Raw genomic sequence first — 14,621 nt, forward strand, 5'->3', positions numbered from 1 at the left:
GGTCTCCCAGTCATCAGGCCAATTAGTAAGGTTCTCCTCTCTGTGGAGAGCCAAGGTTGCAGGGGCTTTTTTATTATTATTATTTGTGGGGACTAAAGGTAAAAATTAGTAAAAACATTAGCTGTTCAATATACCATTAATGAATAGTTTTGTACCATGATTCAATTTGTCCATGCTAAATAAAGTGAGATAAATGAGCTTCTGTTCCAGACTCAGCATTTCCTTTATTTATTAATGCAATCCCTAATTTTTTTTGTGGGGGGTACTAAAGACACTTCCCCACACACACTGTGTGGCTAACTCCCTAGGGCCCCTCTGACAATTCCAGTCTCAAATATTACTTAATGAAATAACTCGATCAATTTCCAAATCTCACAGTGCTGATAAGTCTGATGAACTCCTCATTCCAAAGCAGTGGTTCCTTCCGCAGAGTGCCTGTACACTCCATTGCCTACAGAAGAAACTTCTTCCTCAGAGAGACCTTCTACAGCCACTAAAATAAAAGGGTCTGCAGCACATGGACCACACGTGGTGTCTGAAAATGAAAGGTGATTTAAATAGAAGTTGTCAGCTGCCCAGAACCTTTGAAAATCAGGGCACTTATCTGGCAGCTTATGGGTTAGGTTTCCTATGGGATTTATGCTCCTAGGTGTTGTTGAAAAATCCAACCCTGAATATCAATTTAGGAGCCCAACTTTAGAACCCCATTCTTTCAGAAACTCTTGGCCTCAGAAGATGTTGTTCCCGTAGAGGCTAATTCATGCCATCTACATAAAGCCAGCTCTGTGGAGGTAGAGTGGTTTGGGGAGTTAAGATCTAGCCCTCAAAGCAGGACCTGTGATGGGTGCTGCTGCTGTAATCTCTAGCCTTCTGTGCCAACTGTAAATGTGTACCCACCCCCAAGGTATCCAGACATCCTGATAAAATCGGGACTGTCCCTATATTCAGGTGTTTGTCCTGCGTCCCGACAGATGTATTGTCGGGACGCCATTTGTCCTGATATTTGGCTTTTTTATTTTTTTTGCTTCGGTGGCACCCTGCCCCCCTAGGGTCATCTGGTCACCCTACTCACACCTCAGATCCCTCACCACCCCCTACACAACCTCCCTACACAACCATTGCAAACCATTTCTACCTCCAGGGAATAGTCCTATGCAGGGATTTAAGGACTACAATGGTCTTTGTACAGCCCCTTTGCAGCACCGGTGAACTAACCCCTGCATGCCTAGATATGTGGGGATATTTCCCTCTCCTTGGTCTATCATTATCTAAGAGCCTTATTTCTTTACTCTGCATCCTTGGAGCAACTATTCTTACTCACATTTCTAGTATGAGCATTACCACCTCCCTGTGCTGCTAGCCTACTTTTAGTTAATAGGAAATGTGATTGAGGCTACATCTACACAGCAAAAAACACCCATGCCGGCAAGCCGCAGAACCTGCGTCAACTGATTTGGACTTTCAGAACTAGTGCCACAGGGATAAGAACAGAAGTGTAGACATTCTGGCTTGAGCTAGAGCCCAGCTCTGAGGCCCTCCCCACTTACCAGAGTCTAGGCTCCAGCCCAAGCAGGAATATCTATGCAGCTCTTTTCAATGCCATCATGTGAACCCAAGTCAGCTGACTCAGACTCAGACTTATGGCTGCGGGGATTTTTTATTTTTTGCTGTGTAGTTGTACCTTTGGGCCTATCAGTTTTTACTGTGGAGGAGATTTCAACTTAAAAACTGAGTTCCTGTAGAGTTGCCACCCATCTAGTTTCCACCTGGACAGTCCAGATTTTGTCTTGTGTGTCCTGATGCCATTTGACAAGACCTGATGTCCATTGTTGTTGTTTTTTTTAATCTGGCGGGGAAGAGGCAGAGAAAGGGTGAGGCCTCGGAGGTCCAGCTACCAGCCATTAGAAAGGTTGCAACCCTAATTCCATCCCATTCTGTATGAACTCTAGCATTTTTCAGAAGAGGAGTTTTCCTTGGCAGACTGCACTAAAATTTCATCTCCAACCACAACTGTGAAGTGCATTGGCTGCTGTTTGGCTAATATCTCTTTCCCCAGCAGTGACCACAGTTTAACAGTGCTGCCTGAATACAGTTTGTGAAGCACTTTAATACCCTTCAGGATTAACACGTAAATTATTATTGTTAGATTTTCTGTATCCTTGCAATAGCACACAGAGGCTTCAACTACATCAGGACACCATTGCACTAGGCACTGCATAAACATGTAGTAAAGGGAAAACCACTGTCCTCAGCTGATGTGTATTTGCAGTGCAGTGCATGCACTTACAAAGCTTCTTCTAGCCACATTCCCTATTCTAGCAGCATTCCATTTGTAGTCTAGAGAATATTTCTGAGACCTGTCATATCACTATCCCAGAATTAACTTTAAGGCACCTGCTATAATCCTCTCTACTTTATCAGAATTTTTCATAATTCCAAGTTTCTCTATCATTTTTTTCTCTGCTTCAAATCACTTAGCAAAATGAACCAATAAGCATTCGTTTGCTATTTAGGCTTGCTAGACAGGGTAACCTCTTACTATTTCCTGGATTTATTTCTCCCTGCTTCAATATAGTCTCTTGCTATAGCCTGGGCAAGATCGAACCTGGGACCTCTGTAGCTAAATACACGAGCCTCTACTGCATGAGCTAAAACCAAAAGGCTGTAGAGCAGACGCATTAATCTCTCTCTCTAAGTGGTCTCAGTATCACTAGATGGGACAGAACACCACACCCAGGGGGTGTGTGGGTTACACTGGCTCCCACACTTTCTTCACTTGTCTTTGTAATGCTATGTTTACTTGCAGTCTGCTATTCAGCCACTAGATGTCTCTGTGTGCTGTAGAGTTCCAGGTAGTATGTGGTCACTGGTAAACAAAGGAAACCACGCTGGAACTTGAGCTGCGTGGGAGCCCATTTGTTTTCCTCTATTTAGAAGCAGTGTTCTGAAGCAGGAAGTATTTATTAAGGACAGACCATGATTGCATATGCCATATCTGCCTTGGCTCCAGAATACACCCTTGTCTTCTCATGGAGCAGTCAACTGGCCAGATGGGCAGAAAATTCCACAGGTGTGGCAGTGCCTAAATTCCTTCAGCAGCAGATTCCTGGTGCTGAAAACATCATGCAGCCTCTTCTTCACACCAAATAGACTTATAGCAAGCTCAGAGTCTCCCCTCAACAGAGGCAAAAAGGCCTCTTGAAGCAAACTCTAAGCCATTTTGGTCTAGAAATCCAACTGAAAATTGCACACAATCAGCCCCTCTTTTGCAATTTCCAGTATTCCTGATTTCAGCCAAGCCGGATATTTATATTTGCTCCTGGCTAAAAATCAGGAAGAGCAGAGAAGGAGGAATATTTCTTATTTTAAAAAAAAACACACACAAAAATGAATTCAATTTGTTTTAAAACTCAAGGGAGATTCAGATTCTTTAGGGTGACGATTTGAGCCAGCTCTGATTTTGTTCAAACCAGAGAGGGAAACAAACCAGAATACTGGATATAAACCTCCTAAACTGTAGAGAAGTTCAGTTCTGGTTTCAGAGCTGGATAGGGAATTTGTAGCTTAGGTTTGTCTCTATAACAGGCCTGAACTCCAAATCTCCAACTCCTCTGGAGCTTTGGGGAACTTTAGCTCTGTACCTGAATTCCATGGGTCAGAGCAATGTGTAATCCCTGTGTTGGCAGCTACTTCAAGAACTGTTCTACTCTAGTCCCAAGAATTTCATTTAGGTAGACAAGACACACAAGAGATGGACAAAAGGAAGTATTATCCTCATTTTACAGAAAAGAGAACTGACCAAAGAGATTAAGTGACTTGCCCAAGATCACACAGTAAACTTGTAGCAAATCTGGGGATTGATCCCAGATCCCCAAAGTCCCAGTTCACTCTTAATTACAAGACTACCTTTGCTTCTCTTATGTACATGTGCATTAACTTCACCCCAGCCCATCTGAAAATAGGATCCCCATTTCAGTTCATCCTCTTCCTTCTCCGAGCAGACAGAAGTATAGCAACTCCTTAACTGATCTGCTGTTTCCCCAGTCCCTCTTTCCAATTCCCATGGTCCAATTTTCTCTTTTACTTTCTGCCTGCCTCAAATATTTTTCGACAGCCCTTTGATAGTTGTCTGAAATAGTCTCAAAAACCAGCATTCAATTTATTTATTTTCCTCTTCTAATTATATTTTTAGCTTGTTCCTGGTGGGTTATTTTTTGTTTGTTTTCTTTTTAGATTTTCCAATATTCTGGTTACCAGTCTGTCTCTCTAGTTACAAGCCTTCTATTTATGGCTCATATTACTCTTTACATCCCTACCTAACTGCATTGGACTTAGCTGAGCATTAAGTGATATGAGCTGCAGTATCTCTGCTCCTTTCTGAAATGCAATGAAACTCCATTAGAGTGAGCCCTATTATGCTAACTCCCTTGTTACAGCAAACATTCCCTGAGCCCACTTCTTCCAGGTGAAATTAACTAGTGGTCTCAGGTCTGCTCCCAGTTGACCGAAATCCCCATGACAAAGCCAGTCATCACCCTGGTCAGTAGAAGAGGTAAGGGGTGAATTGCTCTGAAGGCTGAATTTCTCTCTGAGGCATCCCTTCCTTTTCAGGATTAACATACATTGGTGGAGCAGGGTTGGTCCCATTTCCTGGGAGTTCATTCCTCTATGTTCTCCATCAGCCACTTAGTGGAAAAATTTACTTAAATCATAAAATCTTCATGCAGGCCCAAATCCAGCAACTCAGTAGACTTTGCTCTGGCTGGGTGTATTTAGGGGAGGGGACAGGTGGGGTATAATTATGCAAAAGTCTTATAAAATCTAATATGGATGAAACCCAGAAAGTTCAAGGAAAATTCAATACAAAACTTATAGAATTTAATAGAGAATTATACAATTTATTCGGGGATTTTTTGAACAGTTTTATAGACTTCTACAGGTAAGATTTAATTCTCTATTAAGTTCTACAGGATAATTTTTTCATTATTTTTCTATTTAACTCCCATAAGAGTCCAGACTCCATGCTGTGATGCTGCTCTAGAGACTGTTACACGTTAATAGGTCCACAGATGCTTATTTTCTACATGGGGTTCAGATGCAGCAGAAATTTGTTTTGTGCAATGAATCTGAATGCAAACCCTATCACTGACTGTGCCTTAAACCAGAACCCTGGCCTAAACCTATCTAGATCCTCATGGTGTCTTAGGCCCATCTCCAGATAAAACATACCCACATTTCTGCCCCTCTCAAGCACAGAGGTTCAAAAAAAGCTCAGACAGAAGGTATTAAAAGAAAGAATGACCATGTCCTTGCATGTGCTCTTTATTTTTGTAAAGGCTGCTCTCTTGGTATACCTGGCCAGAGCAGAAACAGGAACATTTTACAAGAGAGACTGTTCAAATAGGATTCCAGCTTACAAAGGGCAAAAGCAAAATTTTAATGCAGTAAAAGTGGCCACAGTGTACCACAATGGCAGAATGAATGGAATGTATTGCATTGCAAATGCTGTATCACTGTACTACGAGAGTGAATGGTGGCTATGCTTCATGCACACATCCCAGTTCCTGCTGCTTTTTCCCTACAGTCTGCAGTACTTGTGGCAACAGTAATACCAGCATCCACAGAGAAATTGCCTAACTGCTGTCTTAACCATAATATCAATACACAATGTTGACAACTCTATTTTATTTATTTTTACCAACTCTGCATCTCCGCTATCCTATATCTTAAATCCTTTCTTTCCTAGTTCATCCATGTCAGTGTTTTGCTGAGTATCATACTCCTCTTGGGAAACACACCGGTCCAGTATCAGTCTCAGCATGCTCTTGGTGGTATTGTCTCTTATTTCTTCATCATCTCCCTCGTTCAAGCAGACCAGGTCACAATTTTCCACAGAATTTTTATCCGATCAGAAAATGGTGGTGGCTGGTTTTTTTTTAAATGAAGCTTACTGCAAAAAACAGCTGACGTTCTCAAAACTGTACAGTTTTTGTGGAATTCTCCACAATATTTTTCCAAACCAATTTTCATGGAAATTTTACTGAAGTTGTTTTCAAATTCTCATTTACTGACTCACAGAAAATGAGGGAACAAATTTTGGTAAAAAATTTCCATTAAAGTATCAGAAATATATTGTGAAAAATTGATTGAAAATGAGAATGGGTCACTAAATGAACACTGAAATGGAAACAACTTCAAATTATCTCAGATTGTTGCCCCATTTTTTGATCAGTTCAGAGCCAAACACTTCTCCATAGTAGGAGCCAATCTCTTTCCTCTCACATGGATAAAGAACACTTGGTCTCAAAATACTGGATCTAGATCTAGATCTGAAGCTCCCCGAAGGTTGAGAGGAAACAGGATTCTGGTCAGGGGGTTTGTTTCAAGATCATCTCTAAATGAGCTGCAACTAACTCATCTGCTTCTCCTTTTCTGTTCATCCACCTCCAACAATCCAGGGTGTCAGTGAGACTTTTCAGACAAGTGGATTACTGTATCCAGCATTGTAGCCATGTCAGTCCCCAGATTTTAGAGAGACAAGGTGGGTGAGGTATTATCTTTTATTGGACCAACTTTTGTTGGCAAGAGAGACAAGCTCGATCTACACTGAGCTCTTCTTCAGGTCTAGGGACAGGTCAACACTTAAAATGCTGCTGCTCCTACACCAACAGGAGAACTTCTCCCATCCGGGTAGTTAATCCACCTCCGGGAGAGCTAGTAGCTATGGCAATGGGAGAAGCTCTCCTGTCAACATAGTGCTGTCTACACAAGGGTGAGATCAGTATAACTGTTGCTTAGGGGATGTGGATTTTTCATACCTCTGAGCAAGGTAGTTGTAGTGAGGAGGCGTGGCCTCTCTCTGAGATTGACAGGGAGGGACCACTGCCCATCCCCTGGTGGGTGGGGCCCAGAAAGCCATGCCTGCCACACTGGAGGCAGAGGGGCGGTACAGGAAGTACAAAAGGTGGACTCTGCAGCCCACTTGAGCTGCAGCCACCAAGGAAGATGGGTGCTTCCCACCTGCCCCTGGCATGGGAAGCTGAAGAGGACCTCTGCTGCCCCAAGGATTCGCCAGATCTTCCAGAGCTGTCAGTCACCCCAGAGCTGTCAGTCAATGCAGACCGAGTTGCTGCTGGACCTGCCATTGGCAATGCATCCCGGAGAAATGGAGGACGACCCCCAGATCCAGGTTCACCCCAAAGGGAGGGCAGGAAGTAGCCCGGGGCAGCCGACTGTAGTCTGGCTGAGTGGCTGCCTGATGCCAGGTCAGCGTGTTGCAGCCGGATCCCTGCTGACCCAGTGGCAGAACACTCTGCCCTCCACCACTCTTAGGGCCCTGAGCTGGGACCTGGTGAAGTAGGGTGGGCCTAGGTTCCCATACCCCCTGCTGCCACCCCACTCCTGGTTGTAGGTATGTGATAATAAGGAGGTGTGGCCTCCCTCCGAGATTGACAGGGAGGGACAGCCACACACTCCTACAGTATTTATACCGATATAGGTCTGTAGTATAGACCTGACCTGGGAAACCACTTACGTCGGCAAAATTTATGTTGCTCAGGGGTGCGGAAAAAAACACACACAGGCGACATAAGCATCGTCGGCATAAGTGGTAGTGTGCACAGCACTATGTTGGTGGGAAAGCTTCTCCCGCCGACGTAGCTACCACCGCTCGTTGGGGGTGGTTTCATTATGTCGACAGGAGAGCTTTCTCCCATCGGCACTACACGAGCAATCTTACAGCAGCACAGCTGCATTGGTACAGCTCTGCTGTTGTAAGGTCTCTCCTGTAGACATAGCCTGTGTGAAAAGTGTTCACCCAGAGGTGATAAGACAAAAACACTATTACTTGTGAGTGAACATTATCTCTGAGCTCGCAGTCCTCATCCTCAAAGGCAACCTGCACAATATCTTCAAAAGACAAGCCTGGGAGCTTAAACTCATAACTTTGCTTAGCAGTAAAAATCATGGGTTTAATAAAGACGGTGGATTTATGGCTTATTACAACAATCTGTTATCGACTAACAACCTCACTGCTCAGCTGCTTTCTCCCCCTCTTTCCCCCTCCCCTCCCCCACGACTGGAGGAGTGTTAACGAGCCACTTCCCCTTGAATAGTCCCTTGAAATGTGTGTTAACTACTTATGCAAAACAATCTGTGCCACCTTGTATTTAGCTGTGACACTGAGTAAGGACTTGTCTAGCCTCGCTCAGAGGTTAGAAAAAACACCCTCCTGAGCGCAGTAAGTTTCAGCGCTGTAAAGTGCCAGTGTAAACAGTGCACCAGCCCTGGGAGGAGCATTCCCAGCGCTGGGAGCTATGCCCCTCATGGAGCTGTTTTTTTTAGAGCCCTGGGAGAGCTCTCTTCCAGTGCTGCACTCCAACCACACAAGCCATGTTAAAGCGCTGCCGCAGCAGCGCTTTAACGTTGCCAGTGAAGATGTGCTCTAAGTTTTCCAGATCTGAAGAGGAGCTCTGTGTGGCTCAAACACTTGCCTCTTACCAACAGAAGTTGGTCCAACAAAAGATATTACCTCATCCACCTTGTCTCACTAAGGGGACTCTTATTCATGCATACACGAGCCATTGCCTAATACCTCATCCAGCGATCAGCACAGGAATCCTACTACTTTATCTTTGTTAGTATGTAAGCTGATATCAGAAATACTTTGAGAACTCTTTGCCTCCCGGAGTACTAGTAAAAAATCAATCCCATTAGAGTGGATGGATAACTGAACATTCCCATCTCATACTGCTTATATAGGATAACTCTCACTCTCCAAATTTAGCATGTTGAGAAATAAAGTTGATGGGCAACATTAATCCTCTCCCCTCTTCCTGCCCCCGCAGCATGTTTGCTTTCTCACACATTGGTGACATTTAATTTTACTGTCACTGAAGTTTGCATGAAGAAAATTTCTAAGTGCACAAGATTTTGCAGTGATCAGGTTTTATATTTGTATCAAGAGTGTGCATGTACTTATCTATCATAGACCAGAAACACCTCTCCTATCTGATTAGCATGAGTCAAATGGTGGATACCAATAACTTGAAGTAAACTGTTCTTGATCAATGTAGATATAGAAGTAATTTGCCAAAATACATAAATAAATAAAAACAAATAATTTTGAATAATGAATCTGCTCTCTGCTCACTGATAATCTGTGAGCAGAAAAGATTACACTCTTTAAAATAAAATTTTCATTGCAAACTGTTTGCTCAGCTTTAACTATATAAGCTAGCAAGGTAATTTCTGAAAGACATGAGCTGAATAAGAAGGTGGCTGCAGAATGACCATAATGAAAGTCAAACCTGGATGTTGAAACATTCACCACTTCTAGAAAAAACTACAAAAAATCAGGTCTACTTTTCACTGTACACACACTTGAGACTAGTGCTTAGTGCTACAAGGGAAATGCATTTTATTTTCCAAGAAAAATTACTAAGAAAATTAAACAGTTCTTTTCATCAAAAAGTTTTGCTAAATTTAGGGGAGGGAGATGTCAAAAAACAAAAAGCAAAGTTTGTTTTGGGGGGGGGGTTGAAAAAAACGATGTGAACCTACATTATGAAGGATTTTCCATTTTCTCAAAAATCACTTTTCATCCAAAAATTCTGAATTAAAATGTTTGGCCAACTCTACTAGTGTCCTACATCACATACTCCTGAGGGAATTCTGTGCCCCAAAAATGCAAATTGTATTTGTCAGTAAATAAATGTGGAGGCTCCAACATGGTAGTGGGGTGCATAAGCCACCAGCCGCACAGAGGTGGGAGATCACCCGGCAGCCCCCAACCCCCAGAACACCGACTCATCAGTGAGGCTGTACTTGACACAGTGCAAGGGCCAGGTCTGCCCCATAAACACCCCGGGGCCTTGCCCCTTCATGCCAGCCACACCAACTGTGGACAGGCAGGCTCAGCAGGAATCAAGTATGGGGGGATCCAGGTATGGGTTGAGAGGGTTCTTTGTCAGGCAACATGGGTGCAGGCAGGTCAGTGGGGGATCTAGATGCACAGGGGCAATGGGATTCTGCAGAAGGGTCCAGGTGAAGGTGGGTGGGACTCAACAGGGGGGTCTGGTTGCAGCTGGTTGGGGCTCAGTGGGATGGGGATCCAGGTGCAGGAGTCTTGCCAGGGTGGTCCAGGTGCAGGGGGGAATGGGGTTCATTGAGTGGGTATTCAAGTGTCAGGGGTAGAGCTCAGTGGGGTTCTGGGTATAGGGCATTCCAGATGCAGAGGTGAGGCTCAGCAACGTGGGTGAGCTCAGTAGAGGGGGGTTGGATATGGAGGGTCCAGATGCATGGGGTTGGATGGATGGGGGAACAGCTCCCTAAACAGTAACCCATTCTCCTGTGGCTGAAGAACAATGAGGGCTGGAAGCAGAGGGGGGGATCTTCCTTCAGCAAGGGGAAGTTTCTGGTAGTGGATCTGACCCAGACCTGGCTCTGAGCCTGGCACAGGACAAGAGCCTCACTCCACCCCCCACCACAGTGATTTACCTCTCCGCCAGCTGCTCCAGGTGCCTGAAATGACACACCCATGCTGCTGGGAAGGGATGCATGACCGCTCTTGCTGCTTCTCTTTGCTTCCCTGTCAGAAAATATATTTTTTTCTGCGAGGAGCAAAAAAAATCTGCGGGGGACATGAATTTTATGTGAGTACAGTAGTGCAGAATTCCCCCAAGAGTAATAATAGCCAGGTGAACATCATGTAGCTCTTTGTCCCCCGCTAGTGGATAAACTGTGTCTACAGGTTTGTGAGCCTGCCGCTGCCTTCAAGGTAATGGACTTTGCCCTTTAGCTCATGTTTTTAGATCCAAAATTCCAAAGTTCACCCCTGCATATGGCCTAGCCAGCGGTGTGTTTACATATCTTTGCTGTGACCTTCATTAAGGAGATAAAGCCAGAAGATGTTACTTCCACATTCATCTTCCATAAGTTTAACCATTCACTGGGCAGAGCACACATTTTGAAGGCATTAACCCCACATAAATGAGCAATACGAAAAGAACATGCATGTTATTTGCTTGTATCAGCCTCCCACCTGCCCCTCATGCCATTAGCCAATTGGGCAGGCCAGGTGCCTGAGAAACCTTGGAAAGAAGCTGCTGATACCAATTGGCTAGCAGTGAAGGAATTATGATGAAGATAGCAAGCAGCCTGTCGCAACCCACATATAAACACATACATGCTTAGGTCTTTTTATGCATAGCGAATCTTACCACACTGCCCTTGATCAACCACCCATCAGCCAACATCTAGCTACACATACATTGGTCACCTTCAGTGGCTTTAAGGTCACACCTTCTTAAATATTCCAAAAGCTACCATTACAGAGACAACTAAATAATACAGTAGATGAACAGGTGTATCTTGGGATGACTGTATTATGGACACAGAGCTAATTGTGTTAGGAAATCACTCTGTAGCCTTATGAGCTTAGAATTAGGTACCACAGAGAGGACACTAAAACAAGACCAAAATAGCTGAGCAGTTTTCTCTGTCTTAACCTTTTTAACTGGATGTGCCACCTAGCCTAGCAGACTCCTGTAAAGTGACCACAGGGGCCTTGTCCTTATGCAGTGCTGTTGACGAGTTACAGTATATGTGCATACCCCCCTATAAGTCTGTCCTTTAAAACAGTACAAGATGCCAGCCCAGAACATTAAACGCCAATATACTAGTCACTGGGAAAAGAAAATCAAATCCATCAACAATCTAAAGTGGATAGCACGTGACTATCACCCTAGCAGACACTTCACTATGGTGAAACGTACAAAACAAAGGGAGATTTGTGCCAAATGCTGAATCAGTGACCGTGGGAGGAAGGAGAGAGATGACAGAAATGACACTGCAACCTGTAACAACCTACCACCAGGTCAGGCATGAACACTGGCGACAAATGGAAACAGAGATCAGATCCCCAGCACAGAACCCTGTCCCAAGCAGATCCTCTAACACACACTGGAGGGGTCTGTCTTGCTTTTTCAACCCTTCAACATGCTCTAGCTTGTCATACCAATAAAGTCTCATTGAACTGAACTGTGGCCTGCATATTTACTGTGTGGAAAGCTATATCATTTGTTTCACATGCATGATTTTTATTTAAGTATGTCTCTTCTTCAAATGGCTGTGTTGGCTAGAGCTGTAAGGATGGCAGGTGTTTAATTTACCAAGCAGGACTGCAGTTGTCATCACAAGAGGAAGATCTCCTGCTCTCCAGACCTGAGCAGAAGCTGAAGCAGCCCTGGGTTTCATCAGTTAGAAGGAAGGGTTTTGCACTGGATTTTAAGGTAGGGGCAGACATTGGGATAATTCATGGCCACAGTAGATTCTTGGGAAAGGGAAGAAGCGAAATGGCAGGCTCCACCCGAAATACACCAGTAACAACGCAAGTGTCCTAGTCTAGAATTTTAATATATTTGCCAACTTCCATTCTTCATGCCTCCTTTCTTTCAAAGCCCAAAGTCCCAGATGCCAGATGAGACACAGCACGAGTTGATGGCAGAGAGCCTTTTTCCTCCCTCAATTTTCTTCATCTCTACAATGATTTGTGGTTTAAGATTAACAGATCTCTGGTGGGAGCTAAGAGAGCTGCTCTCTGTTGTAATGCAATGGCCTGCAAATGTGTCTAGGGAAACTGGAGGCCTCAGTGGACAGAGGCAATAATGATCAGTCTCATACAGTCGGGAATTAACTGAGTTAGATAACACCCATTGGGTACCATAACCTGGCTTCCCCTACACCTTTTCCTATTACATTCCCCATAGTTATGATTCTGACACTTGTTAACAGTAGTGTGGCAGCAGGTTACATAGGTGCTAGAACTAGGGCAGCGGGGGATGCTGCAGCATCCTCTGGCTTGAAGTGGTTTTCATTATACCCAGGATTTACAGTCTGGTTCAATGAGTCTCAGCACCCCACTATCAAAATTGTTCCAGCACCCACGGCAGGTTACACTGGCAGAGGCCTGTTCCAGTCTGGATCTGTCTGATGATGATGAAACTTTCACTGCAAGTGCTACAGAATTTACACACCGGGCCCAATTCCTCACTGCGCTAGCTTTACACCAATATACCTCCACTGAAATCAACTGAGTTACACTGGTAAAGCTGGAGAAAGTTGCGGCTGGTGAATTCAGCTCTCTATGTTGCAACTGGGAGCTAAACTGATAGTATTTCAGCCCCTAAAATAAAGGGCTCCAATGTGAGACACAGAACTGTGTCTCCCCCATGGATTAAGATTCTCAGGGCCAAACCCCAGTATAACCCCTTTAATAAGCTTAATCACATGCATAAAAGTTAAGCTCAGTTCAACAGGCATGTAAGTATTTTCCTATTAAAACAGGAAGATCAGATCCTCTCTCTATCAGCACTCTGGAGATCTAAGGTATTTGAAAAGAAAATACCTCTATAATATTTAACAGGATTAATGAACTTTCACCTTTCAGTGCAATTCACCCTACAATTTCAGCTCTGACTACAGAGTCCTACTCAATAAAACGTAGCCAAGCAGTTGCTCAGAGTAAGGCTTAGAATTAGAAGCCAGGTTTGGTTCGGTTTTAAGTCAGTCAACTTATCTGCATCAAGAGGTCTATCTGCACACAAAACATATACTAGCGAGAGCTTGGTTATTATTACCTTGACACTTAAAAATCTGGTACCAGTCCTTGCCAAACGCCAGTGATGATGAGCAGCTACATTGCAAAACTCAAATCCGTCTTTCAAAGTCTTCACCACTTTGCAAGCTGTCAAAATTCTTGTCATCTTGAATAGGTTGATTGGTAACTAAAGTTAAAAAAAAAAGAAAGAAAGAAAGAAATATCCTACTTGTATTTTTTTAGACTTAGATACAGGTAGTCAGGTACTTTTGCAAATTACAGTAAAGAAAACAGAGGAGCAGCCAGCGTGGTGGATTGACTGCACAGCACTCTCTTTTGCCTTCCCATTCTTTCTGGCATTAAAAGTCCTCAGTGTGGCCCCACCTTCTTCCCTCCCCTCCCCTGAAGAGCACTTACAACAGAGATGAACTGTGGTCATGTTGACTAGGTTGCATCATACATCGAATACTAACTGCTCCTGCTGGAGAACTGAAAGAATTGCAGGAAGCAACCAGAGAAATTCCTTATACATCGGCTTGTCAGAATTCAATTTTTATGTGTATAATTTTGACAAATATTGTCAATGTTTATTTAAGCATTTTTTCTATTTATATCACTTAAAATTTTAACATTTGCACAAAAATTATTGGGGGGGGGTAGGTCAACATCACACAAAAATATACAAAGTAAATATCCTTAAATCAAACTCTAACAAGTCCTCAGCAAGCATTTTTCTTACATTGCCTATCTGTAAATTTAGATGATTATCAATGGAAATATTTTTTCAACAATTTGTGTGTGTACTTTGAAACTGAAGTTTACACACATTCACCGATAAAAATCTAACCCTTCCAAACCAATTTATACAGTGAATAAATAGAGCTCAGATACACTAAGGCAATACCGTAGAATATTATTTAACAAGTAGATTAGGAACAGCTGCAATTATTCTTCCAATATTCTCCAGGACTGTATCATTAGAAAGATTTTTTTATCTATTAGGTTTCCTAGGGCTCTGGCGTGC

At 43.5% G+C, this 14,621-nt stretch overlaps 1 protein-coding gene across 1 annotated transcript in view; it reads right to left on the bottom strand.

Moving 5' to 3' along the window:
• The window catches only part of CPS1 (carbamoyl-phosphate synthase 1), a 127,894-nt gene extending 114,131 nt beyond the window's left edge, over positions 1-13,763 (bottom strand). The window contains exon 1 of the mRNA XM_032765033.2: positions 13,638-13,763. Within this exon, the coding sequence (XP_032620924.1) occupies positions 13,638-13,763 (126 nt within the window). The remainder of the gene's footprint in view (positions 1-13,637) is intronic.
• Between the last annotated feature and the right edge of the window lie 858 nt (positions 13,764-14,621).

Source organism: Chelonoidis abingdonii, chromosome 10, assembly GCF_003597395.2.
Source record: "Chelonoidis abingdonii isolate Lonesome George chromosome 10, CheloAbing_2.0, whole genome shotgun sequence".
NCBI classification, from domain to species: domain Eukaryota; kingdom Metazoa; phylum Chordata; order Testudines; family Testudinidae; genus Chelonoidis; species Chelonoidis abingdonii.